The sequence below is a fragment of the Symphalangus syndactylus genome, chromosome 8, assembly GCF_028878055.3.
Source record: "Symphalangus syndactylus isolate Jambi chromosome 8, NHGRI_mSymSyn1-v2.1_pri, whole genome shotgun sequence".
Classification (NCBI taxonomy): Eukaryota; Metazoa; Chordata; class Mammalia; order Primates; family Hylobatidae; genus Symphalangus; species Symphalangus syndactylus.
In genome coordinates, this window is record NC_072430.2 from 102,245,053 (window position 1) to 102,270,683 (window position 25,631).

Here is a 25,631-nt window from a genome sequence, read left to right on the forward strand (position 1 = left end):
ATATAAAATAGTATTTCTTAACACATTTAAAGTGGTGACTCCCTATTATATTGCAATACCTTCCTCTTTTTTCCTGAACAATGGAATTAAAATTCAAGTGCTGAAAAAACATGGTTTCAGTATCCTTATATTCTTAACATGGAACCATCATATAATTAAATGCAATGTCTAGTTTTTTTCATAAGTGTACGAAGTTGAATATTCTGATTTGGTGCAGTGTTTTCAAATTTTCCTGACCATAAGAATCACTTGGGGGTGAGCCTAGGGTATCATTTGTTAAAAAAAATAAATTCCTGGCATCCCCCTTTAACCTACTGAATCAGATGTGTAGAACCTGGGAATAAACTAAGTCAATGAGCTATCTCAGGTGATTCTTATAATCAGGTAAGTTTGGGACGAATGATGTAATGCAGTAAAACTTAAGGGTGTATCAGAATCGCCCTTGTCTTATTAAAACCCAAATTTCTGAACCCCACCCCTAGATCCAGTGGGTGTAGAGTCTGAAAGTCTGCAATTTTAACAAGGTCCTTGGTGATGCTGTTGCTAGCAGTCCAAAGATCACACTGTGGGAACCACTGATGTAGTGGAAAGAATGTAGTCTTGAGAGGAGACACATCTGGGTTCCAGTCTCATTTAATAGCTGGAAATTTTTTAGTATAGTTACTTAATACTATGCTAAATACTTAATACTATACTGAACTTTTTCCTCTTTATTTTCGATTTTTTAAAATATCCTTAAATAAATTTATACACTCATACATATATATTATGCTTGGGTATAAATGCTACCTTGAATAAATATGGAGCACAGATGGAGACCGAGAAGGAGGAGGCAGAAATGAGAGCAAGGAGGAGGCTGATAAGTAGGTTCAAGGGAGAGTGAGTGGTCTGCAAAGTAATAACTGTGTCCTAGAATAACCAGAACCCAGCAAAACAACATAATCAGAAGCAAACTCAAAGTGAATGTATTAAAAGTCCAGCTAACTGTTTACTTTGCAAGGAGAAGAGAAAGGTCACTTGGCTGTACGAGTATGATAGCATTGATTAATTTGAATGCTTTGTCTGAATCATTACTGTCGAGATTCTGAAAGTTCAGATACTGAAAAGAAGAAAATAATGTTGACATGGAGAAACCAATCATGTGAGAGCTGTTTTTCATGTCAGTGAGGATAAAATGATTGCTACCTGCTCTTTTTACACACATGACTAATGACATATTTGTAAACTTAGTTTTCTAAGAAAGAAACATAGCCATCAAATTTTGGGTTCATATCATTATTTAAATATGTATACTGTGTTCCATCAGCTTTTCTTGGGAAGTATTTTTATCCTCTCTGATGATCTGAAAAACAAAAGCCAATTTGGGTGTAAAATCCAATGTTCAGGCAGAAGCCTTATGTGGAGATAGTGTTCCCACAGAATTGAACTCCTGGAGTAGTGGTTAAGAGCAAGTACCCCAGGAGTCAGATATCTGGGTTCCAATCTTGCTTTCATCTCTTAGGGCCCATTGTGTTGCCATAGGAATGTTCAATAAGCTAGTAATCATCATAGTACATAGCTATGGGATTTCTACAACTTTTATTCAACAAGTATTTATTGAGTGCTTGAGAGGTGCCAGGCATGGTGGCAGGTACTGGGGATATCCACTCTCAGGGAGCTCTGGGAGACAGGCAAGAAACCTGTGAATAAGAAAGTTGATATAATAATAGTAGGTGTTAAGGATGGAGCAATTAACAAAACTAAAACATAAGTCCCTACTCCTCCAAGTTCCATTATAGTGCCTTATATCCTAGTTCGTTTACCTTCCATAAACTCATCAAAAGTCACATGTGACTTAGATTTACTGACTAGGTTGCTCCTTTATTCATCAGATTGAGCTCCTTAATTCAGGGATTTAACAGAGGTTAGTCTGCAACTTAAAAAAAACTTCATTTCTATCCTCTCTTAGGCATTAATAGATTTTGTCCATATTACCAGTGCAAATAGCAGTGAACTTTATGTTTTTATTCTCTATTTGATGTGCTTGTAATTTAAGGCTTAGCCACAATTAAAATGTTCACTTTATAATCTATTAGAAATTCTATATAATTTAATGATTTTCATTTTGTTGCGGTCAAATTCAACTACAAAATCTAGGAAGCTATTGATTCCCACTAACTGCACCATTTTTGTAGTCTTAGTGTGTTTCAAAATGTAAGTAAAATTTGTTTCCTGGGCCAAAAGGAGAGTACTATTTTAGTTTTGTGGAACTTTGCCAAAATTGTATTAATTATTAACTGTGATTCATTTATGACTGTACTTCTTCTATAGGATTTTAACTAATTTAAAGCAAAGACTGAATGAAAGTCTTTATGTTTTGCAGACAAGAGAGCACCCATTTATCCTCAGCAAATGGATTGTTGGAGCAAATAATTTCAGTGGACCATTTGGTATAGGGAAGCTTATGGAGACAGAAGCTTATGGAGACAGAAAATTCAAGGGATTAGGATTTTTGAAATGCAGAATAAGACTGAGGGGCAGCCAAGATTTATGTAGTCTTCAAGAACATAGACTATGCAAATACACACACCTACATTCCGTAGACTGCATTGTAGGGAATAATGGACACACTCAATTAGGATAGAGAGAAAAGCTCCACTCTATTTGAAGGAAGGGAAATTTTTAGCACATCAGAATAATATGAATCTAAGTTTTTCGTTTTCTTCGATGGTAGTCCTTTCTGGATTGGTTTAGTTGCCACCTTGCCAGAATGCTTTAGGAAACTTCTTTAAAAAAACTTCTTTAGTCCAAGGCGTACTGTCAATCCAGGATGAGTAAGGCTTTCAACCTTCCAGACCAAATAAATAAGTCAGAAAGCTTTTCAAGTCTAAATAACCTAATTCTTCTTACAGAATTCTCTCCACCAATTGCTTGGTAAATGTCAATTCAATGAAATGACATTCACATTCAGAATCACGGTAAATTTTTGTTTTCCATATCCTTCAGAATCATTTTTTAAACTTTCCCAAATCTTTGGCTTATCAATGATGCATTATTCTGTCACCCTATTAATGTATGTTTCCTTTGTCATTCATAAAACAGTTGTATTGTTTGGCCTGATGCAAGGATGTTGATTAAGCACCTGTGAATATTTGCTTTATTGGCATTGAGAAAGAAGAGAAAATGATTTGTTTTGCCAACAATGAATTATTGCATCTGTTTGTGGCTGTTAAATAATTTAATAGAACTTAAAGGGCCTGTTTTCCCTTGATTAAACTATAGGAAAATATCAGTCTCTGCCTCACCTTGGATACAAAGTTGGATGTAAAACATGTTTTTAATTTGCCTTTTGCCAGTTTAGGTGTTGATAAGACACTGAGGGATTTTTATATTATGCTATTTTTACATTTAAATTGAACATCTCTTTAAGCTTCAGACAAGGAAAAAGAGTGTTATAAACAATTTTATTTCTAAATAGCTTGTTCACTTTCGTTATATAATATTAGTAATCATGTCAAATTCCTAATTATACCAAATATCAGAGGGATATGAATTATTATTACTGAAAATTTCAAGGAATATGATTTATTTAGTAGAAATCCTGAGATTACCAATACCACCATTTTCCCTCTCCTTTGTCAGCTTTTCTCCTAACCAAACTCAAAATGTTCTACATTCTCAAAGGTCACTGCTAGGTACTCTTCTCTTTTTATTCTGCCTTCTTTCCTTAAGTTATCTCATTCAGCCCCATGATTTCAAAAACCACTAATAACCTGACAGTTCCTAAATCCCAAATTTTTATCTTGAACTCAGAGGTTTATCTTAGGATCTAGCTCCTTATTTATAATTGTATTCTCAATACTCTAGAGCCACTTACAAATCTGTTCCTTCTATAGACTTCTCTGTTTCTATAAGCGGCTCCTCCAGCCTCTCAGTTGCCCAAACCAGAGATCTGGGGATCCCTCTCCCTCTCCCCATTGCTCCCAATTCAGTTCATCAGTAGCTCCTCAAATAAATCCACTTCTCTCTTGTTCTCATCCTAGTTCAGTATATTCGGAGCTCTCTTGCAATCACCAAGTGGTTACTCCATTAATTTGTATCTCCAAATCCATTCTCTAGCAGCTAGATATATTTTTTCTTTTGAAAATGTAAGAACTTTCACTTCTTTGCCTTAAAACCTCCATAGAATAAATTCCAGATTTATAAAACATGGCTTTTACAGCCCACTGCCACAGCTTCATTTCATTTCCTCCCTCCTCTCCTATGCATTTGCTGTAGGGGCCTGTGTTAGTGGAGTCTCCTCAGGATCTTCCTGTGCTGTTTCTTCTGCATGGAATATTTTTCCCACGCTATTTGCCTGGCAATTTGCCTAGCTTGTGTTAGTTCCTCAGGGGATGCATAGTACCCTACTCCAGTCTAAATTAGTTCCCCTCCACCTAAAATACTCCCTATTTTCTTTCAGAGCGGTTCTTATCATTTTAAATTACATGTTTGTGTGATTATCCTTTAATATATCTTTCTCCTACAGGTGCCATTACAGTATATGCGCTATATATCCAGCTCAGTGCCTGGCACTAAATTGGGACTCCATAAATATATGTTGAAGGATTCCAAATATTCCAAAATATGAAGAATTTTCCACACCATGTCCTCTTCTTTTGTGGCCCTCTTTTTTTTTTTTTTTTTTTTTTTTTTTTTAGAGACGGAGTTTTGCTCTTGTCACCCAGGCTGGAGTGCAATGGCTCAATCTCAGCTCACTGCAACCTCTGCCTCCCGGATGCAAGTGATTCTCCTGCCTCAGCCTCCCGAGTAGCTGGGATTATAGGTGCACGCCGCCACACTCAGCTAATTTTTGTATTTTTAGTAGAGACAGGGTTTCACCATGTTGGCCAGGCTGGTCTCGAACTCCTAACCTCAGGTGATCCACCTGCCTGGGCCTCCCAAAGTGTTGAGATTACAGGCGTGAGCCACCGCGCCTGGCCTTTGTGGCCCACTTTTTGAGCGGCATTTTTGCCAAGTAATATAGCACTTTGGGAAGAGATAATTAGTGTAAGTAACAGTTCTTTTTATTCAACATTCAGTGAGGGAAAATATCAATAATGGTAAAATTTGTATTCCTTCCCATAGTGAAGGGTGAGAAAATACACTGGGAACTAGAAAAGTATAGTAGTAAAATGCAGAGGTAGTATAAACTTAGAGGAAAAAGTTTCACCAGGAGTAGAAATACCTGGGTTTGGCATCTGACTCTGCCACTGATTTATGTTTTTGGCATGTTGTTCAGTCTCCTGTGTCTTGCATTTTCTCATCTCAAATCTTCAGAGATCTTAACAGAAAACAAATGTGGAAACCTTTTGAAAAAATTAAAACTTCTTAGAAAGGTGAGATGTTCTTACCCTCCTTATTTTGATTTTCATTTTTGAACATAAAGTAGTTTTACTTGGAGGTTCTTAAAGTAATAATGAACACAATCATTCTCATAGATAAGACTAGCTGTCACTTTCTCTCAATTCATGCAAGTGTTATTAAGAAACCACCTAGGGATGATAATATGAAATTAAGTGTAGTGAATTCATTATGGATTGTCTTTCTCATTTTTTACAAGGTTTCCTGATAGCAAAGCTAATAGAGTATAAATATGTTGAGGTGTCAAGTCTTTTTTTCTAAGAGATTAATTAGAGCTCAGTCCCTAAGCTATTTGTAAATTACTATACTTTTTCATTGTAAAGTGTTTAGTGGAAATGCTGTTTTAATAAAATGATTATAGATTATAAATGGTTTCATTAAGTACTTTATTTCCCTGTCACTATACCAGTTCTACAGAAATAAATGACTTTAACTTTCTTTTTGCTGATAATTTAAATGAGATCTAAAAGATGAAACATTATTTTGAAACAAATTTAATTTACTTGACCCTGCATAGCTTGGAATCTTTGCTGCCCATGATCCTTTTATGATTAAATACTAAAGAAGAAAGTGTAATATGAATATTTTTCTTTTATTTCTACATCATGGGATTCACACTTCCTGGGGTGAAATATCTTATTATTTTCAGAGAATATTCGTAGATGTACTACAAATTTATCCTCTCAGGGGTTGTGCTGGTCAGTTTCATCAACAAATGGGATTCAAGATCCCTTAGTAAAATGAATGAACTTATGTAACAACCACACCCTACACATAATTCAAATGTGTGTTAAATATCTTTGTGTTCAGACAAATTGATAGCCTAGAGATCAGTATGTGCTAGCTTATAGTCCTGCAAACAACTGTGATGTTTATTCCATTTAAAAATTGCTGCCGGGAGCGGTGGCTCACGCCTATAATCCCAGCACTTTGGGAGGCTGAGGCAGGCGGATCATCTGAGGTCAGGAGTTCAAGACCAGCCTGAACAACATGGAGAAACCCCATCTTTACTAAAAATACAAAAAAATCAGCCAGGCATGGTGGCAGGCGCCTGTCGTCCCAGCTACTCGGGAGGCTGAGGCAGGAGAATGGCGTGAACCCGGGAGGTGGAGGTTGCAGTGAGCTGAGGTCGCACCACTGTACTCCAGCCTGGGCAACAGAGTGAGACTCTGTCTCAAGAAAAAATAAATAAATAAATAAAAAATTGCCTAGATAAGCAAACATAACTATGTCAAATTTCATAAGATTTTGTAAACTTCTCTCAGTGCCAAGAAAGTAAGCCACCTGGCAGTTTTTTTGTTTGTTTGTTTGTTTGTTTTTAAGTGAACCATCACACAAGGATATGCACCAGAGCTGGGCACGGTGGCTCATGCCTGTAATCCCAGCACTTTGGGAGGCTGAGGCGGGAGGATCACTTGAGCTCAGGAGTTTGAAAATGGCTTGGACAACATGGCAAGACCCTGTCTCTACAGAGATAAAGAAACAGCCTGGAGTGGTGGTGCATGCCTATACTCTCAGCCACTTGGGAGGCTGAGGTGAGAGGATTGCTTGAGCCCAGGATTTCACGGCTGCAGTGAGCCATGATCCCACCATTGCACCCCAGCCTGAGTGACAGAGCAAGACCCTGACCAAAATAAAAAATATGCACCAGAATTGAGTGTTAATATTTCACCTGAATTTGGCTCAGATTTACATGGGCTATGAGAGCATTTTTTATTTTAGTTACCATTTCTTATTACTTATAATTATATTCTCATTCTGCAGATATTCTCAGGAGGCAATAAGCCTGGTGGTAATTGAGCAGATTTAGCTTTTTGAAAAAATATATTGACAACTATATTTTTCCTGAGAGTGTAAAAATGATTCAGAAAATATCTGCTATTTTAAGTAACATTTTGGGTGAAATATTGCATTCATTAGTTGAATGTCCTGAGATTTCACATGTTAAATGTAGAGTTAAGTACAATTAGTAGAAGAGTGTTTTAAGTGGCAGAGATGGGCAGAAATTATTCTGTGGAGTGAGAATAGTTGAGTTCAGATAAGGACCCTCTATTAAAGGAGAAATAAAGGAATGTGGATTAGAAGACAATGAAAGACTTTTTGGTGAACTAACGTATGCTTTCTGAAGATGTGGGAGTGTACTGAGGGCGGAATGCAAAGGCAAATTTGTAGTTACATATCTAGACATGAAAATAGAGGGATAGGCTAAGTTCACCTGATGGAGAGCTTTTAAGGCTACATTCTATATTTGATGATTATGGTTGAAATTTTATAATTATTAATAGTATGTATGCTCTGAAAGGTAAAAGACCTTGTAAACTATATGGAATTCTTACTGAGCCCAATACTTTGGGATATACTTAAATCCTAATTCAATATAGCAGATTTGAATCTTATTATCAGTGGAGTGCTGATTGAAATCAAATTGGTTTAAACATCTAGTAAGGAATTCTCAAGTTTAACCTTCTTTTCCTCCTCTGGGAACATTCATATGCTTACATCTACTCTCAAACCTTAGAGGTAGAAAAGATTTAAGAGAAGACATACATTTTCATTCAAATTGATTGTTTAAATATTTATGAGACTAGTTTTCCAGATACATTATAAAACTGAATTGTGCTTTGGACATTCTTTTCACCATAGCTAACTAATATTAGTAGTTCTAAAATGGAAGATACTAAAATAATTTCCAAATCAGAGGTCTGACATGATATTTAAGGGCTATTTTTACATATTGTATTAGAAGTGCATTGACCATTCCCAAGAATAATAAATATTTCAAAAATTGTGTGTAACTAAAATAACACCAGTATAATTATTTTAATAAAAATAATTTCAAAAGAGCCCTTGAACTCCCGGGCTCTTTGAAATTTTAACCATTTTAGTTATGACTCAAAAAAGCTTAAAAAAGATGGATGTCATTAATCTCTACAAAGTGTATCTATCGTTCTGATAATTCATGAGGTAATTATAGGACTAATGCTTTCTAATTGTCTTTAATATGGAAATATCTTTAATATGTTTTCTCATAGTGTATGCTAATATATGTTAATTTTAAATAATTTGAGCAATACGGAGAAAGAAAATTCCATAATTTTGCTCCCTTTTTCTAGAGATAACCACTATCACCAATTGGAATATATTCTTCCAGACTTGTCATAGGTAAATGGTAAGCTCTCAAGCTCTCATATTATACTATAAGTACTCTTCTGTTATCTGCTTTTTAAGTATACACACACAATGCATTTTAAGAGTTATAGGTCTGCATCACCCATTATATGGGCTGTATAGAATCCTGTTACATGAAATGTACCATAATTTATTTTGCTAGTCCTTGGAATGGATGTTTAGTTTATTAGTTTATACTTACTCTTTAAATATCAGCAGCGTGGCAGTAGACCACCTCTTACTTATATCTTTGCTCATTTACTCAAGTATTTTCTTCAGATTTCTTTAAATTCCTAAAAATTAAATTGCTGGATCAAAGTAGATGCATCTTTAATGTTTTAAAACATATTATTACATTACCTTCCAGAAAAGTTGTATAAGTTTATATTCAATGTACTGTTGTATAAAAATTTCCATTTCCCTACCTTTAGTAATCTGATAGGCAAAAATAGTCATTTTATTTGTCTATACCTTTGTAAATATAGATATATACATAATGTATAATTATTTGAGCATCTTTTTATATATTCTCTAAACAGTTATATAATTTTGTGAATTTGTCTTTTCCAAAATTTGTTGGTGAATAACTTTTATAAATTAAGAAACACATAGCAAATATTTCCAGCTTGAATTTTTTAAAAAATATCAATACAGTTTTAAGTTTCTATATGGTCAAATCTATCAATCTTTTCCTCTATGCTTTCTGGTCTTAATATATTTGTTAAGAAAAGGTCTTCTTCACCCAAAACTATACAAATATACTCTTATAGTTTTTCCTAGCATTTCTGTGTTTTATTTAATATTTAATCTATTTAAAATTATTTTTTGTCTGACATGAAGCAGAAATCTAGCTTTTTTGTTCAAATGAATACTCAATTTGTTAACACTAATAATTGAATAATATATTGTTTCCTTTATTATTTAAAATGCCTCTTACAACTGCATCCATTGAAACTATCCCATTGGGCTTTTCATTACAATTTTATTGTGTTTGTCTACTAACTAGTGAAGAATTTGAATTTTGCCAGTAGTATATTTTTGGTAATTTTTAATATTTTCATTTATTTAATTTTTCCTTTTAACTTTAAGTGAAATAAAATTATATAAGTTTTGCACATATCTTGTTAAGTTTATTCTTGACTTGTTTATAATCTTAATTACTAATTTGAATGGGATTCCTCTCACCCCCACTCACCCCTGCCATTATGTTTAGAAACAGGTTGGCATATAAGGCAGCTATTAATTTTTCTGTATTTATATTATATTTTGCCACTTTCACTTTTACTGGTTCTAATAAGTTTTTCATTGGATCTTTTGGGATTTTCTAGGTAAATAGTTATATTTTCTGCAAGTAATAATGATCTGTCACTTTCTTTACAATATTTTACACTTAATTTCTTATCTTTAACTTATTGCTTTGGCTTAACTATCCAAAATTATATTAAAATATAAAGTAAATAAATAGTAGGCTTTTTTGTTTTGTTTTGCTTTTTGATTTTCATGAGAATGCTTCTAAATCTTCACCAGTTGGTAAAATGTTTCCTCTAGGATTCTGAAATGGTTTTGATTATGTTAAGGAAGTTTTCTTCTCTTCTCAGTTTACTGAGTTTTGTTGTGAATTGATACTGTATTTTGTCATATGCCTTTGGGGTGGTTTTAGTTATGAACAATTGTTTTTCTCTTTTAACCTATTTACTTATTTAATTACATTGATGGACTGTCTCATGTTGACTCATTCCTACATTCCTGGAATAAATCTGACTTTTTGAAGAATATATTTCTTTAATACATTGCCATATTTTACTTATTTTCATAAAAAGATCTATAATTCACTTCTCTGGAATTTTATCAGATTGTGGTCTATGTTTTACAAAGTACTTTAGCATGCGTTATTTCCTTTTTTCCTTGACACAGCCCTATGAATCAGGCTAGGAATTATATTTTTTTGACAAATAAAAATTATAGAGATAGAAATTTGCTTTGCAAAAAGTCATGCAAGTAGGTAGTGATGGTAAGTAAAATTTATTAATCTCTAATCCAATACTTCGGTTTGGAGAGAAGGAATTTAATTAGTTCAGTAATTTCTATCAGTACAATATTTATGGACTTTGAGTTTTATTATCTCAAATAAAAACTATGCTTACGTAGTTTTCTTTTACATTTTTCTAAGTTAAGAGAATGAATTTGTTTCCATTTTGACCATGGAGCCTTCACTGGGTATGAATGGGGGTGAGGGAGAGTTCACCCTAAAGGAGTCCCTGAGCTGAGAATATTCATTCTCTGATATCTGCCATCTGTTCCTTGAACATGAGCAGATGCTGATGTTCAGTTAATCAGAGGTAATGCAATAAGGATTAAAGTGTTAGATAGTTCTAACCCATTCCGGAAGTTATGGGTAAAACTTAAAACCTTTAATCAGATTCATCTTGACGTCGAAGCCAAGTTGGCTAGTTGAGCCAAAGGTTCTATATCTCTATGATAGCTAGTCCCAAGGGCATATTCTATTATTGTCATAAGAGAAAACATATTAAGGATGTGTTTGCACATAGCATTGGGTCAAGATAACTGACATTCTATTTTATATGTGGTTCAGAGATCTGTCTTATGGAAAACTCAGAGATTGCTTTAAGGGGTTTGTTGCAAAAGAAATATTCAATTAGGCAGTTTAAAATAATTTAAATGTCAGTTTTACAATACAGACTTAATACAAATGCAAGAAGGAGTCCATTTGTTGATATATACACCAATTTATTAAATGGTAGAATAGACTACTCCAAATCTAGAGAAAGATCAGTTTAGACTATTAATGTATTATTTCTTAAGTTTGAATAGAATTAGATTTTTTAAAAATTGAAATTGAAATTTAGTCTCCTTGTCCCAAGTGACATACATTTATAAAATGTTTTTAAAAAGTAAATTCACTGTTTTTAAATCTTCTACAGAATATTTTTTGTAATGAAAAACCTACATGTGTATATTACTGTACAGTACAATAGAACTGATTTCATTTCTAAGAAATACCACTAGTAATTATATATTTTATATGTCATTGAGTTGAATTTGTAAGTGATGCATATAACCTGGAGTTTTGTCCTTACGAAATGTTGCACAGAAAACCATAAATTCCTGGAAGTTGACTATTTTTCAAACTATTTCATTAATGAAAATTTGTGCTCTGAAGAAAGGCTGATTATGTCTCTTATTTCCACTTAAGCTGGTATAACTGTAAATGATTTTCTTATTTTTATAAATCACATCTGTTCTAAAACTCAGCTCCAATAACACTCTATGATAATAAATGGCAAAACTCACATAATATTGAAGTACATTGGGTATCTCCTTTTCAGTTTTAAATATGCTTAATTCAAATTTAGATGACTAAAGAATGTATTTGGACTACAAAGTGACTAAAATCAATGAAAATAATATATTGGTGTGTCATAGTTGAGGGTAAATATTACCATTAAAAACTGGTAAGTCGAGAATGGCATGAACTCGGGAGACGGAGCTTGCAGTGAGCCGAGATCGCGCCACTGCACTCCAGCCTGAGCGACAGAGCGAGACTCCGTCTCAAAAAAAAAAAAAAAAAAACCAAAAAAACCCTGAAAAGTCACAATGAAGGAAAAACGATTCTGTGAACTCACTACATAGGACACAAAGAGAGGTGGGAAATTTTCTCAGGAATCTTCGTGACATGAACTCTATTTAATAATGTTTTATTTCTGTTGATATTTTAATTTTTCAGATAAAGTATTTTAAGTAAATGTGCAACATTAATTAGAATAAAATATAAAAGTATGCGTCGATTTGAAAGCCTACCTAATTACATATAATTTTCTGATGAATGCCCAATTAAGCATCAAGTTATATGTTTATACCTGTGAAATAATTGGAGCATTACATTTAATCTTTGTAACAATACATTGAAAGAGATGTATTAGCCATGTAGGTATTAAAAGTATACATTTAGCTAGCCTTCATCATTGACTTTCCTTTTAAAGGGACATGACATCCTGTTTTCCATCAAGAGAACATTGAATTAATCCTCACACCAGAAACAACAGTCAATGCTGGCATAAGCTCCACCAGGATTCCTGGGCCCTGCTGGGCAGGGGTCTCCTGAGGAAGGACAGAATCGTATCTCAGTCTCCAAGCCCACTTGGTTCTTGGCACCTCTGCTAAGAGTTGCGCAGGCTACCTATTAATTTTGAATGTATTGTTTTTGAGTGTGAGGCAGACATCTGTCTTAGAGGGACAGGACTGATAGCTGCAAGTCGTTCCTCAGAGGCCGCTGAATAAATCGTCAGATGACCTTTATTGCTGTCACCCTTATTTTGTTCAAATTGACGCAGCTAAAGCACAGTATTAACAAAACTACGCATTGCATGCAGCAGTAGGATTAGTGAAAAGGACCGTGTTGTTGACTAGAAAAATGAAAGTTCACGTATGTCATAACTGCATATGAACAAGTGGACTGGGAAGGATACAAGAGGAGATTGACAAGATTAAAATAAGAAACAAGGCCTTTACATGAAAGCAGCTGACACTACAAAGGACGTAGTACTTCTGTTTAATATGCCTCATCAGCCTTTTATGCTCCTTTGTGGGCTTGGCTCATAAACATCTTTAATGTTATTTAAAGCTGTTTTTATTGTTTATTTAGAAGCATTCTTTATACATTTTGCTCTAATTATTAAATTTGATGACCTTTGTTCTTATTTACTGATTTAATTAGCTACAAAAATTCATACATTAAAATTTATTCCAGACAACATTAGTGTTGGGATTAATGATTTTTTAAAGAACAAATCACTTGTACAATGCGTAGCCCAGAGTAGGGGCCCAGTCAATCTTTGTGTAAATGAAAGTTGTATTTGAAATAATCCATGGGATGTGTATAATATTCTTGCAGAAAAACGCTAACTGGATGGAAACTATGCAGAAGAAGAGCTTGAAATAATCACTTTTATTTAGAGTGTCCCTTTTTAATGAGTTCTAATGAGCAAATGATTGCAGTGAGGTACAGCACAGTGGAAGCTTCTTCTGTTTAACAAAAACAAATCAATGATATTAATTACCCACTCTGAAATGGACTCTTTTTTTTTCTCTGCACTCTATCACTAGCTTTGCCTATAGAACATCAATTATTTTTGCTTCCAAGTGAAAAGAGTCATTTCAGAGAAGATGTATAAAATTTAGAGGGTCACTGGCTGTCCATATTTTAATTAGTATCCCATCCCCACCACAGCGTATATATCAGAGTGGGTTTCCTAAAGGAGATGGCTTTAGTGTATTTTATTAAATGAATCACCTTTTATAGATAAAATTTAATGGTAAATTCAGACATAGAACTTAATTTGGCTAGAGAAATATGCATGCATACACTTAGCATTGCCTTTAATTAATTCTGTTGACTTAGAAGATGGTGTAGACAATAAATGCTTTTTTTATTGGTCATAAAATAACTGTTCAGATCCTTACCAATAAGGGACCCACTAGGGAAGGCCAATGGCTTACTTGGGTTATGCTTCAGCTACTTCTCAATAGTGGCCATTAGGACCTCCACTCCCACTGCATCACACAGTGACCCTGGGTAAGTCACATGGTGTTAACCGTAAAGAAGTGCATCACCTGTTTGTGTCTCTGCATTAAGTAACTGGAGTTGACCATGGGAATAAAACTTGGGAAAATTTAACGTGAAATTAATGGTATAATTCTACAGTTGCAGACTTCCCTTTTCTGAAACTTGAAGGCAACAGATACAGTGATGATCCCATCTCCCCCACCATCTTGAATTTTGTGTGAACTGTTAGGCCTTGTGTATGGGTATGGATTTTCTCCAGGCCACTTAACTGCCAAACATGGATGTGATTTCGGGCATAGGCCCATTGGACAGGCAAAATGTATGTATCAGAACTGAATTCCATTCTGTGATCACATTCCAGGTTAGTGGAGCCAACATTTTTGAGGATAGCCCTCTCCTGGATTTATTACTCTCTGCCTCTGCCTGTTGTTCAGTCTCATTTGGGGCTGCTCTATCTCGCTTAGTATATGGTAGTAGCCATCCTGGCTGTCTTTCCCACTGAAGGACTTTTGTTCCTTCCCTGGGACCCTTTACTCTCAGTCTTGTCATGGCAGCAGTTTGGGTCTCATTTCGTTCTCTATCCTAAGCATCTTAAAAGGAATATAAGACATTCTCTTGCCCAAGTTAGCAGTAACTGCTTAACTGCTGAATTCAGTAAGCTTATCTTCAGATCTTAATTTCCAGCATGCTTTCCTTTTAGTCTTGGCTTCTGTGGAAGCTCATTCTCCTGGTTTTCTTACCCCTTAGCTCTTTTTTTCTTTTGGGTCTTCTCTCCTGCCCAGCCTCTAAATACTGGTGTTCCTCTGGGTTTAGCCCATTTGCAGCTGCTTTTATTTAATCGGTGATTGTACTATGCTCAAGGTTCTGTTTATCCCTTTACAGGTATAACTTTCAACACTGAAACTGCAGTCCAGACTTCTCCCTGGAGGTTTGACTCATATATCCAACTTTCCATTGGACAACTTCACCTAGATGGCCCATAGTCATATAAAATCCACCAAGCAGCCCAGTTTCCACTTCAACTTCACTTCCCCTGATATTTCATACCTCATTTAGTAATATTTCCATTCACTTCTCACTCAAACCAAAAACCTAGAAGTCATCCTTTACTCAGTCAAGAAGTCGTTTTACCTCATGTTTTTTGGTATTTCCCACTCTTCTTCATCCTTTTTATTAGGAACCTACCTAATCCCTTCATCCTTTTTATTAGGAATCCTTTTTATTAGGATACCTTCCTAATCTACCTAATGCCTTCATCCTTTTTATTAGGAATCTAGCTCAGACCATCACTATCTCTTTATTGTAATGCTGAATTAAATAGTCATCTAATGTACCATCATCAGTTTTGTCCGTATCAAATCCCTTTAGCACATATGCAGAGTGATATATCTAAGATAAAAATGAAACCTTATCAGTTTCCGCTAAACTCTGTAATGTGCTAGCCTTTATCACAGAGTAGGTACCTATTCTTGTTTGTCAAATGAATAAATGAAGAATAAGACCAGAGGCCTCTCAATATCCAAGGTTGGAGCTTATCTGGATTCTAGATTGTATATTGTCTACCATCCTTTGAGAATGTCATGTATCAACCAAATTTTTGTTTCTCAGTTTTGCTTGGAACTTCACAAAACCAGAATGAATAGCATATTTTTATAGTGTATAGGTTGTATATAAGAACAGACAGGGTCCCTATGGTGAAAATCAAACCTATGTTCCTATATGCTTATCTTTTAGTATAATCTATTAAATTTTTATTAATAATTTATTAAGAGAACTTTTCAAATATAAATCTTTCCCTCCCTTACACTATGTAGCTGGAGTTCAGTGTTATGAAACAAAGATTCCTTCTCATCACAGTTTGACAACTGGTGTTTTGATTTCTAGTCTTTAGAGTTGTGTAAATTTGTTCTAACAAAGAATCATTTTAGAACCGTTTGCTTAAAAACAACTTGCCAAAACACCAAAAAGTATATGTGATGATATAATTAGATGTTTAAATATGCTCATGAGGTCAAAGGCAGGGAAGCTTGGGCTTGGTATTTCCTTTACTCACTTTTAAATTTTTGTACGGTGCTTCAGTGTGCATTTTTTTCCCTGTGTGTTAAAATATACATAACATAAAAGTTACAATTTAACCATTTTTAAGTGTGTAAGTACACTTAAGTACATAACCATTTTTAAGTGTATAAGCATTAGGTACATTCACATTTTGTGTGCAATTTCAGTATACTTTTTCCTGAAATTATATTGAAATAATTCAATATTTTCATGATTGAGATCCAAAACTTGCATTGAATAAGTAGAGTTTTTTGGGGGCTTATCAATGTGTTTTGAAGAAAAATGATTTTGTTTTTTTTTATTTTGGTTAAGGAGCTTGCATTATATCCAATCTTATTGGGCTTAGGGAGAGCAAATGTCAATGGGAATTTATGGAAACATGTTTATTAATTTGGCTTATCTGAACTTTGTTTCCAGTTTTAGTTTAATAAAAGTATTACATATTTTAATACAATTATTAAAAATATTAAATATTTAGGAAGCTGAAAATCTTTTACTGTTGTGAAGAGTCTCATTTAATCATGATTGGTATCCTATTCCTAACAGTAGTAGATAAGCAACAGTGTTGTAGAAAATGATTTAAAAATTAAAAAGACATTTGGCCATTTTCCCCTTGTATTTTGAAATGATTTCTGAGTTTGGAAATCAGATCTTGTAGCATAAGATTAGATAGAAATTATCTTTATGATATAAATATAATAGAAACAGTACTCATAGATAAATCAGTCTTGTGTTGTTTTAACAAAAGAGTAAATGTCTATTGCTTTACTAGTTCATGAGACTCTTCTTGATTCTGATGATTGAACCCTTTATAAGATATTGATTAATTTCAAAAGACAGTAGATCCAAAATGTGAAGTATTATTTAGAGATGTTCAGAGACCATATAAACACAATTTTTTAAAATTTTTTTAATTTAACTTATTTAAATGTGATTCCTTTCTTGTGAAATGATAATTTGAGACTCATGCATAGAATGTTAGGAAGTAGAAAGGATTGAATTCAATGCCTGACTAATTATTGGACTCAACTACAATATGAGGTTAAGCTTTAATTTAGGGGACAGAGGCGCGACAATGCACTATTTATCTTAATAAATTTAAAGCTTTTGTTGTAAGCTGCTCAAAGAGAGACTTTGGTTGTGGGGCAGGAGTTGTGTGGAAGGGGTATTGGTACTTCAGCCTCTTGCCTTCATTCTCATGTGAGGAGAGTTAGCTTTGAAATAAGCTGAAAGACCTTGTAGTTTATAAAAATCTCCTGGAAATATGTTATGGTCATTGGAATCAGTTCAATCATCTAATGAGCTAGACATTGGCTGAAGCACACCTGAACTGATAATAAACTTGGTTTCTTTTGGAAAGTGCCAAAAGTACCCATCTTCCTAATACGTACATAACATAAAATTGACCATTTAACCATTTTTAAGCATGTAGTTGAATTGTGTTAAGAGAGAATTGACTCTCAATCATCATCATCATAATTATGTTTTGTATTTACCAAGAAGGAAAACTGATACCCAACCTTCAACTTTTTCCAGTCTGTTTACCTTAATATTCCTACTTTCTCACCACCAATCTGCCAAGATCTTCTTGAGGGAATACAGATGTAGGGGTGTAGGACTCTGGTGGTGGTGAAGCTTAGAAGGAGATTTGGAGTCGTCCACCCTTCTGTCCACTGAGGCCTCATTTCCATCTCCCTTCCTCCCAACCTGTCAGAGCCAATAGCATGGCTATTGAAAGAACAGCATGATTGCTCTCTGAATCCGACATTTTCCTCTCCTGTGGCAGACCTGGAGAGATATCAGAGTCCTGAACCTTTTCCAGCGTATTTTGAATGTACATAATCTTGGCTGTAGTCATCAGCAGACAAGATAATTATTCGTTCACACATGCTCTGGCCAAGTTTTAGCTTATTTGGAGACTTGTAATGACTTTGGATTCTGTCCTTTGTAAAATGACAACCTAAGAATCATATCTTTTTACTGGTTCCAAGTTTTAGGTGGGATTTTGATATAAGTTTTATAATCATGTAGGAATTGTGGGTCAAAGCAAGAAATAAGCATTATGGGCAGGTGGATTCTTTTGCAGTCTAGATATAAAACATGTATTTCTTGAAGGCTTGTCATTCTAGGAGGGAATGTCTTGATTTAAGGAGATATGGCAGAGAGGAGCCTTGTAAGAGAAAGCTATTCTGACAAGAGTGGTTTTGTTCTTACAAATAAACAGTGGCTCAAGTCAGTAGCTGTGGAGAACGCTAGCGTAATATCATACTTGGGGTATAGGAACCATATACATTCATTTAGAGTAGCATTAATTTCCCATTTAATATTTGTTAGAAACTATTAGAGATTTTGTCACTCTGCTGACAACAATTCTATTTGGAACATGAGCTGCTTATACAAAAATCATTTTTAATGTGAAAGCTCTCATTAGCTTAAAAGGCAAGTCAAATGGTTAGCTTTAAAAGCTGAGTCACAGTCTCATTTACCATCAGAATTCACAGTTTTCTTCTTTATTTTACTTGGTAGATTAATCCCGTCTCAGCAATGCCATTAGGTGCCTGCCTTGATGGTGTGGAAAAATACACACAAACATCTGATATTTCTGAGCATTTGGGTTGTGACAAATTTAAATGTGTTCTAATAGAGCATCTGTGTATAAATAGCTGAAGATTTATAGATGTTTTTTAACTTAAGGATGAGGAAACTGACCACTATAGGATAATTAAAAACAGCAACTCTTTGTAAACGCAGGAGCTAAGTTGTTAAATGCCAGGGTGCCAACAGGCAATATTCTGTAATCTAAATTGGGTAATTTGTATCACTGTCACTTGAAGATCTGATATATATTGGAGTCACTGAATCATCCCACCAACATCTCATAACTAAAGCAAATTTTGTTTCCTTTTCAGGGGTAGGGTTTTAGTCAATTGAATAATAAATTATCCTGTCTTTTCTGAATCATAGGATAGGCAAGCTTATATAGGCAGAACTGATGAAATGAGGCCCCAGAGAAGATATTCTACCCTGTTTTAAAATATTTCTAATGAAGGATATGGTCCAGACTACTTTGGTTATACTTTTCAGTATTTGAAATAGTAATCTCATGTGGTTGTTTTAAAAATATTTTCAGTTTATCACTGAGGATTTGTCTGAAATGTTCGAAAGTCAGGAATGAATTAACTTCTATATAACACCCAATATCCTGGTCAGTACCTACTCATAGTCCTACGGTTACTGGGTGTAAAAGGCAATGCTCCTCTTCCTTTGAAAAGCGTAATCTTTCAAGTGCTTACAGTTTGTAAAGGACAGTCACGCACATTTTCTCTTTTCAGTCTCACAATGACACTATGTTATATAGAAAGATTACTAATTCCTATCAGAAATTAAGATTGAGAGAGGTTAAGTGACTCACTCAAGGTCATATATTTAGGGAGTGGAATAATTACAACTCAAAAACATGGTGGCACGTGCCTGTAATCCCAGCTACTCGGGAGGCTGAGGCAGGAGAATCGCTTGAACTTGGGAGGCGGAGGTTGCATTGCACTGAAATCACGCCACTGCACTCCAGCCTGGGCGACAGAGTGAGATTCTGTCAAAAAAAAGAAAAAAAAAAAGGTTATTTTTCCTCCAAGGACAAGGTACTTTGCACTGTACATTTTGCTGACTCTTTGGCATGCCTATAAAATTGGGCATGGTAAACATGCATTATGACACTTTTGGGAAATTTGTTCCTGGGGCAATCACGTGAATTGGGATGTGGTGGGGAGCATCATTAATTGAGTCTGTGGTCAGAACAGAGACTAGTATAAAGAAATACTCAGTTTAAGTGGCATCAGTCAGATATTCAGTGTAAATGAATTGGGAATGATAGACATAGTGGACAGTCCAAGACTGAAATGAAATCCATCATCTCATGAGTATTCAGCGGACTGGAACTATATTTTAGGAAGGATGATATGTGAGAAGGCCTAGATACAATCAAGAAGGAAACAGCCTCAAAAAATAATAAACCTGCTTAAGATACCCTCTTCTGAATGGATGGAGTTTGATGATCTGTTGGCCCTGTTGGTCAGGGAAGGGTGAAATGGGCTGAGGAAACTGGAATTCTATAACACTAAGATCCAAAGACACTTCCAGAAATGGCATTTGCAAGGTGCAAGTGTTCCCTGTAAAATCTTCTGGCAAAGGGCTTTGAAATTTAACTTATATTGGAAGAACCTTGAAAAGTTAGTAGAGCCATTCATATTTCTGTTTGGTTTAAGCTGTGCTTGCTAATAACATTACACTGAAATGCAGGTGTGAATTCCTATAATGTTAAAATCAAACTGTTTACCTCAGTTTGAAAATTTGCTCAAATGAGAGTGATTGGCTATTGTTAGCTCTCAGTTTGACTTTCAAGACATCTTGAAATAGCTTGAGGAAAAAAACGTGATTTCTAGTTAAGCTGTTCAGTTAAGCACTTTGTGATACAAAGTATGTTAAGGTAAAACCTTTTATTTAAATCAACTTTAAGAAAACCTCTTTAAAAGGTTGCAAAGTATAAATGAGGAAACCTTAAAAAAATACAGCTTTATTTCTTTTACATATCTATTGGGAGTTGAGCTAGGTAGTCGAGGCACCAGCATGAGGTTCTTAAGAAATCTGCTTTAATGAACAAATCAGAGTGATTTGTACTTAATACTTGATTTTGTTTCAAAGACCACACAGGCATTTGAAAAATAAGTTTTTGCCTGAATCCTATAATTTCAGCTTTCTTAGCAATTTCTCTTTTCTGAAACAGTGAAAAGGTAAACTTTAGGCTAGCCTCTGTTCAAATAATCACAATATGTAAATTGAAGTTTGAGGAGTTCATAGAGTGTTACTGAATTTGTCTGTTTTCTAAAGGAAACTGATTCATTCTTTTCAAATTATTTTACAGGATCCTTCAAACCAAAAATGTGGTGGAAGAAAGAAAACCGTGTCTTTCAGCAGCATGCCATCGGAAAAGAAAATTAGCAGTGCAAATGACTGCATCAGCTTCATGCAAGCTGGCTGTGAGTTGAAGAAAGTTCGGCCAAATTCTCGCATTTACAACCGTTTTTTCACTCTGGACACAGACCTCCAAGCTCTTCGCTGGGAACCTTCAAAGAAAGACCTCGAGAAAGCCAAGCTTGATATTTCTGCCATAAAAGAGATCAGACTGGGGAAAAACACGGAAACATTTAGAAACAATGGCCTTGCTGACCAGATCTGTGAGGACTGTGCCTTTTCCATACTCCATGGGGAAAACTATGAGTCTCTGGACCTAGTTGCCAATTCAGCAGATGTGGCAAACATCTGGGTGTCTGGGTTACGGTACCTGGTTTCTCGAAGTAAGCAGCCTCTTGATTTTATGGAGGGCAACCAGAACACACCACGGTTCATGTGGTTGAAAACAGTGTTTGAAGCAGCAGATGTTGATGGGAATGGGATTATGTTGGAAGACACCTCTGTGGAGTTAATAAAACAACTCAACCCTACTCTGAAGGAAGCCAAGATCAGGTTAAAGTTTAAAGAAATCCAGAAGAGCAAGGAAAAACTAACCACCCGTGTGACCGAAGAGGAATTTTGTGAAGCTTTTTGTGAACTTTGCACCAGGCCAGAAGTGTATTTCTTACTTGTACAGATATCTAAAAACAAAGAATATTTGGATGCCAATGATCTCATGCTCTTTTTAGAAGCTGAGCAAGGAGTCACCCATATCACCGAGGATATGTGCTTAGACATCATAAGGAGATACGAACTTTCTGAAGAGGGACGTCAAAAAGGGTTTCTTGCAATTGATGGCTTTACCCAGTATTTATTGTCATCAGAATGTGACATTTTTGATCCTGAGCAAAAGAAGGTTGCCCAAGATATGACCCAGCCATTATCTCACTACTATATTAATGCCTCTCATAACACCTATCTAATAGAAGACCAGTTCAGGGGGCCAGCTGACATCAATGGGTACGTTAGAGCTTTGAAAATGGGCTGTCGAAGCATTGAACTCGATGTAAGTGATGGTTCGGATAATGACCCAATCCTTTGTAATCGAAATAACATGACAACTCATGTTTCCTTTCGAAGTGTCATAGAGGTAATAAATAAATTTGCCTTTGTTGCTTCTGAATACCCACTCATTCTTTGCTTGGGAAATCACTGCTCCTTGCCGCAGCAGAAAGTAATGGTTCAACAGATGAAAACGGTCTTTGGCAATAAACTCTATACTGAATCACCTTTGCCCTCAGAATCCTACCTCCCGTCACCAGAAAAATTAAAAAGAATGATCATTTTGAAAGGAAAGAAGTTGCCTTCTGATCCAGATGTGTTAGAAGGAGAAGTAACAGATGAAGATGAAGAAGCTGAAATGTCTCGAAGGATGTCAGTAGATTACAATGGTGAGCAGAAACAAATCCGACTCTGTAGGGAGCTCTCTGATTTGGTATCTATTTGTAAATCTGTTCAGTACAGGGATTTTGAACTGTCTATGAAAAGCCAAAACTATTGGGAAATGTGTTCATTCAGTGAAACAGAGGCCAGCCGCATTGCAAATGAGTACCCAGAGGATTTTGTTAATTATAATAAGAAGTTCTTATCAAGAATCTATCCAAGTGCCATGAGGATTGATTCCAGTAACTTGAATCCACAGGACTTTTGGAATTGTGGCTGTCAGATTGTAGCAATGAATTTTCAGACTCCGGGTCCAATGATGGACCTTCACACAGGCTGGTTTCTTCAAAACGGGGGATGTGGTTATGTTCTAAGGCCATCTATCATGCGAGATGAAGTTTCTTACTTCAGCGCAAATACAAAGGGCATTCTACCTGGGGTGTCTCCTCTAGCTCTTCATATCAAGATCATCAGTGGTCAGAATTTCCCAAAGCCCAAGGGAGCTTGTGCCAAAGGGGATGTCATAGATCCCTATGTTTGTATAGAGATACACGGAATTCCAGCAGATTGTTCGGAACAAAGAACTAAAACTGTACAGCAAAACAGTGATAATCCTATTTTTGATGAAACTTTTGAGTTCCAAGTAAACCTACCTGAGCTGGCCATGATCCGTTTTGTTGTTCTGGACGATGACTACATTGGGGATGAGTTTATAGGGCAATATACGATACCATTTGAATGTTTGCAGCCTGGATATCGGCATGTTCCCCTGCGTTCTTTTGTGGGTGACATCATGGAGCACGTAACTCTTTTTGTCCACATAGCAATAACTAATCGAAGTGGAGGAGGAAAGGCACAGAAGCGCAGTCTTTCAGTGAGAATGGGGAAGAAAGTTCGGGAATATACCATGCTCAGGAATATCGGTCTTAAAACCATTGATGACATCTTTAAAATAGCAGTTCATCCATTACGAGAAGCCATAGATATGAGAGAAAATATGCAGGTAGGAGAAACATCTCACACTCTCCTTCCCTATCCCTGCTTATTCCTACCCTTCTAATATTTTATTAATAATCTGATTTGCAAAAATTTATCAGAGAGATTGTTTAAGTCTGGGTGTGGTGACTCATGCCTGTAATCCCAGCACTTTGGGAGGCTGAGGCAGGTGGATCACTTGAGGCCAGGAGTTTGAGGCCAGCTTGGATGAAACCCTGTATTTCTAAAAAACACGAAAGTTAGCCAGGTGTGGTGGTGAGCACGTGTAGTCCCAGCTACCCGGGAGGCTGATGTGAGAGGATTACTTGAGCCTGGGAGGTCAGTGATGCAGTGAGCTGTGATTGTACCAGTGCACTCCAGTCTGGGCAGCAACAGAACAAGACCCTGTCTCAAAATAAAAAGAAAGAAAGATGTGTAAACTTGTGTACCATTGAACTAAGTTCAGTATTGTCTGTGATAAAACAGATATATTTTATGTTTCTAACTGTGAATGCTATGTTAAGTTTGGACTGAACTAAGATGTAGCAAAATGCTGTATATTAAGTATCCTTAGTACAAAACTGAATCAATATATGGAAATATGCATCTGAAACAATGGGAGCAAAGTAGAATATACAATATTTGTGTGTAATATATAAAAAATTTATACAAACACACATACTAATTACCAGTGTATATATAACATATTTGCATATATGAACATGAAAGAGAATTTGAAGTGATATAAAACAAGCATAATGTCTATTAGGTTACTTTTTAGTTTTAAATTATGTATAATGACAACAATAATAAATTACTCCCCACAAGAACAAGTAAAACTAAACAAAAAAAATTGGCACTCAAACTTGTTGAAAAATGTTTAACCTTGTCTTAGAAATGTGGTTTAATTGAAAGAACAAGGGTTCTTGATCAAATCTATCTCTGTGCAATCTTGAACAAATTATTTCAGGTCTGTGATCATCAATATTCTCCACATAAGGTGAGAAAAATAGTTACACTTATCACAAGATTATTATTAGAGTAAAATTAGAGTATATGGAAATTGACTAGCCTCAACATTTAGAAATTCAGTGTTAAGTTTTCTTTCCTTCATTAATGCTTATAATCTGAGACAGTGGTAAACTTAAAAAAAAAACTACTTAATATACTTATTAGGCTAGTGTTATTGAGATGCAAACAATAACAGATATTCACCGAGTACCTGCAATGTGCAAAGTGCATATTATTCAGTTCACTTTTTTTCTTTAGCTGATGTGTTTATAATAATCCTCACCAAAAATCCCTGTTTTCAAGATAGATAATAAATTTGAAAATGTTAATGCATTTCCTAAATATTGCAAGTTAACAAATAGCAATGTTAGCCTTTAAATCCAGGACTGCCAGTATTTAATAGAACAACAGGGTGACTATAGTTAATAATAACTGTACATTTTAGAGTAACTTAAAGAGTCTAATTGGATTGTTTGCAACTCAATGGATAAATGCTTGAGGGGATGCATACCCCATTCTTCATGATGTGCTTATTTCATATTGCATGCTTGTATCAAGATATTTCATGTACCTCATAAATATATACACCTACTATGTACCTGCAAAAGTTAAAAATTAAAGAAAATAAATCCAGGATTGCTGAATACCAAAATCCATTACCATTATCATTCATGTGATGCAGAACCACAAACCCATGGCACAGTTAAATACTTGTGGTAGGTAGCCTTAGCCACCATTTAAAAAATAGAGTCTAAATATCAGCATATTCTATGTAACTTTTTCTGACATAATTCTAGTACTATTATAAATCCCTATGTTAGATTAGTTATAAACCATATCTGCACTTAACTTTATAGATTAGACTTTACATATTTTATATAATTCTTGAAATATGTACTTTGCATATTTTATATTATGTATTTAAAATACATAAAAGAGTTATAGATAAAGTGTATCCAGGTAGCGTTGATAGTTCATATTATCTTAACATAAAGTCTTTGGGGTTAAGGATTATTTGGAGTCTAACCAGAAGAAAAATGAAGGTGATCATTGTCATGAAATT

At 35.1% G+C, this 25,631-nt stretch overlaps 1 protein-coding gene across 2 annotated transcripts in view; it reads left to right on the plus strand.

The window, feature by feature from the left end:
- PLCL1 (phospholipase C like 1 (inactive)) overlaps window positions 1–25,631 on the plus strand; it is a 359,754-nt gene that overhangs the window by 266,122 nt on the left and 68,001 nt on the right. For both annotated transcript variants that reach the window (XM_055290111.2, XM_055290112.2), the window contains exon 2: window positions 21,111–23,585. In XM_055290111.2, coding sequence (XP_055146086.1) covers window positions 21,111–23,585 — 2,475 coding nt within the window. The remainder of the gene's footprint in view (window positions 1–21,110; window positions 23,586–25,631) is intronic.